At 28.7% G+C, this 5,793-nt stretch overlaps 1 protein-coding gene across 5 annotated transcripts; it reads right to left on the bottom strand.

Annotated features, from left to right (window-relative positions):
• Positions 1-507: 507 nt before the first annotated feature.
• LOC133830506 (uncharacterized) lies at positions 508-4,580 on the bottom strand. 5 transcript variants are annotated; one of them, XR_009892092.1, is made up of 5 exons: positions 4,235-4,580; positions 2,145-2,817; positions 1,386-1,835; positions 798-1,284; positions 508-715 (listed from the first exon to the last, which is right to left on the bottom strand). XR_009892092.1 is itself a non-coding variant. In XM_062260492.1 (3 exons), exons 2-3 carry the CDS (start codon positions 2,352-2,354, stop codon positions 602-604), a joined length of 324 nt encoding a protein of 107 aa, XP_062116476.1. In that variant the 5' UTR covers positions 2,355-2,817; positions 4,235-4,578; the 3' UTR covers positions 508-601. The 5 variants fall into 5 exon arrangements, 2 of the variants coding, with proteins under 2 accessions (XP_062116476.1, XP_062116477.1); XR_009892091.1 differs by having other exon boundaries at positions 1,386-2,817; XR_009892093.1 differs by lacking the exon at positions 798-1,284 and having other exon boundaries at positions 1,386-2,817.
• Positions 4,581-5,793: the final 1,213 nt, after the last annotated feature.

Below are 5,793 nucleotides of genomic sequence, written 5' to 3'. Positions count from 1 at the left end.
TTGTTACGCTAGCAGAGCAGATTCAATTAACTATAACTAGAAGCCTATGTCCGATCATATTGGAAAGAAAACTACATCATTACGTTTCCAATCTCATGTTATAGTCAAATTATTATTACAATTTTTTTAAAATATCATTGCTTAAAAATTCAATAGAATTGAAGTAGGACTTAGGTGTATTGATATTTAATAATTGTGCTACAATATTTAAATTACACAACACCATTTCAACAATAACAAGTTATAAAAAGCTAACGTAAAATAATATTTTTCAAAATTAAGTGTATAATGTTTTCTTGTGTTATTTCTCCTAAATTTGAAACCATTTTGTGGTGTTAGGGCCAAATGACCTAAAAAAAATTTGTTCTTACTCTTTCTTTCATTCAATATTTTCTCCCCTACCAAACTACAAATCATTTTATCTTTGTACATATTATAGAATCTTAAAAAAACCTTAAATGAAGGCATAACCTACCAAGTGGCACACTATCTCCAACTTCTTAAAAAAACATATTAATACCCAATAAACTAATTTCAGCCACAAAGGCAGTCAAATACAACATTAAGTTAAAATGACTATGCAGATATAGGGGCAACAATGTTATTGACGTGGCTGAAATTGAACAACTTTTTCCATTAAAATATCTCGTGCCTTGTTCAAACGCGAAGTCAATATTCTTCCACCAATAAGTTCCCTTTCAAACTCCTGTATCACCTAAAAAAAATAAAACAAAATTAAAATTTCACCAAAATATCAACATAAAGTAAAAATATTTTACAGAAAAACCAAAACTAACGTTAGTCGGCCCTAAACGTATCGGTCTCCCAGGGACGTATTCCTCTATGACATCTTCTTCCCCTTCCACCAACACTCCCTGAACATATTCTTGTAGGAGCATCTTCATCAAGTACACACTACAGTCATAATCAACACATTCCTTTCGATGGGAAATAGGTTCAACGTTGTTAAACCCCTTGAAATTTTTTTTGTCTCCATAGATCATATTCAATTCTTCACAGATGGCATGGTCTAGGGACAACAACTACTCAAAAACATGAAAAACAAAACAGGTCTAAAAACAAATAAAATACATATTCAACAACTATACAAAGTATTCTCTAAAACTTGCACGCTAACTTATCTCTACCCACCATAGTGTAGACTATACCAACTAAGAGGTGATATGAAGGAGTTTTAAAACTATCAAAAACATTTGCTCTCTTCTCCAACATGTTTAAGATAATTAAAAACTAGTGTCTCTTAACCAGCAAAGGAACATACACCTGTAAAAGTGTTCAATCAACACCAATAATTAATTTTTCACTAAAACAAATCTATAATGTTTGAAAAATTATAATTTATCATAAATCTAAAAAAAAATTACCTTCTCAAAATGCATAAGTTCTCCACACCACTCAACCCATCTACTTCTATGACTCATAGTGCAATACGATCCAGGATCAGGCCGCCAGTCAAATGAATTACAAATTTGCTAATCACCAATACATTAAAACTCTTTAATTTCAATAAATTCTAATATACTACTGAAGATACTCATAGATAATGCAGTTGGGATCCACCAAAATTTCATTTTCTTCCCATGCCTATCAACCTGCACTGCAGCTAAAATATCCACCAAACAATTGACAACCTTCGCAAATATAAAAAGAAAACTTATGATCTAAAAAATGGTCATCGCACATGCTAACAACTACATTGTATGATGGACGATATAAATGACACCCTTACTCTTGCGCTAACAAGGGTCTTCTCAACCAAAGTCAAGAAATCTCGCCTCCGAATAACTACTATGTCTCCCACAAAAACTATCTCGCTGAGAAATTAAAATAGTTATATTAATTTGTTGGACATCATAATTAAATTCAAAAAACAAAATATACTTTTTTTTTTAACAAATTTCTAATTACTTTGAAGGCATCTTAGGGTCCATCACATAATTCATTAGCAATTTCTCTACATCGCTCCTACTCTCCAAACCTCCCAATAAACCACAATTAAGTACCATCGCAAAAAAAACCACAGATTTATTACTATCCTACAATATAGGGCGAAAACATTTCAAATTCCTCGAACAATTATAATCAAATTATTCATTGAATAAAACTAAAACGAAAATAATTACCTTCCGAAAAATAGCCTTAATTTCAGCATCTCCAATGTCATACATTTCACTGTAAAAAACAGACCCTCCAAAACACGCGACCTTAAAATTCCATAAAATCTTATCTTTAAACATCCCAATTCCACCCACCCGTCTATCATTACTACCTCCAACCAATTCAATCAAACCATCCAATTGTATCGACATCTCATCCGCTTCACCGCACGCCATGCAACCTTTACTAAAATCAAAATTTCCAACCACTTCAAAAACACTATTCTTCTCCTCACTTGTCCTATTTTTCAAGATATTCTCCTCCAAATTAATATATGAACGTCGATCAGCTCCCCTGCAATCCTGAAAAAAAAACCACTTATATGTTCCATGATTTCATTACTTAACCTATATTCAACTACAGGAACATCGTCTAATATCTCTTCCACCCTTTCCACATTCAAAGAACAAACTGGAGTATATAAATTTTCCTCACAACTACTAATTTCACCCATTAAGCAACATGCCTTCTCAAAAAACACCTCAAATGATTTTCCATCTTCATATTCTCTCAAACCAGTAGCACGTAGCTCGAAAACACCATGTCTAATAGAAGCTACTACACCCTTCAACTCCTTTACTTTACTTTCATGTGCTTTCAGTGAAATCAAAATGTCCCCCAACTTCTTCCTATCCATAGCTACATAAATTAAAAAATATATAGGTTCAAAATTTAATCTACAACAGACAACAAATAACCGCAATAGTAACAACAAATTTAATTTCCAATTGCTAAAACCAGCTACTCAACCATCATGCATCTAAAAATACAATTGTAAAAAAATTAACAATGCAAACAAATTTTATGATGGACGATACTAACTATGCAAAACATGGGCACTCATAATTTAACCCTCTAACCCAACAACCTAAAAACAAGGACTCTTAAAATTACACAAATATACATAAAACAATCAAATGTAATTCTAAATATACGTTTATCATACACATAAAAATGACTGGATGCTAAATCATTCATAACAAATTTAATGGTGCACTTGGTAATTATTTTTGAGTGTACACCAGAACAAATATACTCTCTGTACATATTTGTGTATATTTAATTTGTAAAGAAAAGCTTAAAAATAAATAATTCTCTAGACAAATGTAAGATAAAACTCATATATGTGAATGTGATTGTCATATAATTCACAGATTGAGTGAAAACAAGTGTTCACACGTGCTCCCCTACCTCTTGCTTAAATTAAAAAAGCCAATCATCAAAATTATAATTTTACTATTATTAATCATGTGTAATTGTAATTGAGATAAAAAAAACACAATAAATAATGGGAAGCCAAGAGAATAAACTAGGGAAGAATTTGTGAGTGTTACATAGTTGAATGACATCAATAAAATGGGAGACTTCAAAACACACTCTAAAACAAACAACAAATTAACGAATGTAAAAGAACACACATTATATCTAATGTCATCAATGAATTAATCACTTCCAAAATGGGAACTCGATTGTGACCTCTACTTTTCCACCATGTTCAAAATATAACCATGTAGCAGAACACACATTAAACATCATTCCTATAATATAATCCTCAAATTTTGTTGCCTCTTTACTAATCATACGAACAACTAAAAAAATCAGAAGACCTATCATTAGTGCTAGAACATTGTCAAAAGAATAGATAAATTTAAAAAAATAACCACTGAAATAGGTTTTAAAATATCATTGTCCTGGATATTTGGCTACGATTTTACTGCCCATTCTTACCTAAAGTAACAAATGAAATATCTCATTGAAATTGTTATACCTTATTATCAAAACTAAGTATATGAATGAAACATCTCATATCCTATACTTGATTAACCTAAACTCAAAAATAAATAACCTGCAATAAATAATACCCATAGCCCAGAATACAACCAACAAAAAAAAGATACTACCATAAAAAAATTAATCTTACTAGAATCTATCATAAGTCATAAACTACATTTAGAAAATATCAACAAAACTAAATTAGTCACCTCTGAAACATGCTTCAAACACAACAAATGGTAAAAAATTAATTAAAAACCATAATGAAAAATCTAATACTCACATGTACCAGCCTCTCCAAGTGCTTCACAATCTACAACTCTAGTTCAATGACCAAAGACGAATTTCTCAAACTTCTTCCCTCGTCGGCGACGGCAAGAGCTGCGAGCCCCATTCGACCTTTCTCCTGAAAACAAGTTCCTCATTTAAAATGACAACCATAGTTAAAATAAACTCTATTAATCAACGCATAAAAAATAGAATTAAGCAAAGATAGGAAAGAACAACATAACCTCGTCGAAAGCAATCTTTACCAAAGTATTAGAAGAAAAACCACAAATGACCAGTTGTACAAAGAAAGAAGAATAAATAGATTTTCTGTAAAACGTTATCCCATACCATAATTAACTTCAAATTTAGTGGGTCGGTCCATTGTATTAAATAAAACATACTATTGGTTGTCATTTTTTGACAGAACCCTATTCCCAATAAAATAAATATATTAAATAAAAAATGACTACTATCACCTACGCCAATAATAAGGTAACAATTACACAAGCATTATAAAACCTTTTAATCTACACCATCTATCTAATAATCTATGGTTTAAAAAATGCATGCACCGGTGTGGCTGTTTATGAGAGCCGCACTAGAGAAACTCCCTATATATTTATACATATACTAAATACTGTAACTCTTTATAAAATCTATTAATTATATTTATTAAATTTATATTATTGTCATATAAATTTTAAATAAATAAATAATATTATATATAAATGACATAAATATATTAAATGAAAAATTTAACCAAAACATTATTATTTATGATTTTATATATATATATTATATGATAACATTTTTAAACATGATAATTTTTTTAATAAAAATTAAGATTATTATAATAATATTTTATAATATTTGAATTCATATTAATATAATTATTAAAAAAATTAAGATTATATATTATTATCATAATAATATTTTATAATATTTAAATTTATATTAACATAATTATTAAATATCCAGACTTGTATTATATATTATTATATATGTAGTTTTATATCAAATATTAATATAATAATCATATTTTATAATATTTGAATTTATATTAATATAATTAATAAATATATATTTTTAGTTAGTTTTAAAAGTATATTTACTTAAATATTTAGAATATTCTGTTAAAGTTAACAAAACAAATTATTAATACCAAAAATTTATGTTATCTATACATTATATAGAAGAGATGTATATGACTTTATAATCAATATGCTTTGGTTGCTCACACACCTCTCATTTGACTACTAGAATAATCAAATGGTATATTGGCAATAGTTGTTCATATCGTGCTTCCAATAATAATAGTTTATTCTTGCTATTTCTATTAGTTTTCCAAATTAATTCCATACATATAATTTAGAATATGTGAGTGATTCATATATAATATCCTTTTCTTTTATTAACTGTTATGTCAATTGATATGTTTCCATAAATAATGAGAATTCAATTTCTTGATGTGCACCTTTTATTTTTGAAAACTTATAAAATTCTTCTGCTAAAATTCTTCAAATTGTATATGATTGTGAATGTATCTTAAATTTGTAGTCTTCCTCTAATTGC

Source organism: Humulus lupulus, chromosome 4, assembly GCF_963169125.1.
Source record: "Humulus lupulus chromosome 4, drHumLupu1.1, whole genome shotgun sequence".
In the NCBI taxonomy this organism is placed as follows: Eukaryota; Viridiplantae; Streptophyta; class Magnoliopsida; order Rosales; family Cannabaceae; genus Humulus; species Humulus lupulus.
Note: the sequence above shows the minus strand (reverse complement) of the source record. Positions and strands in the feature narration are given on the sequence as shown.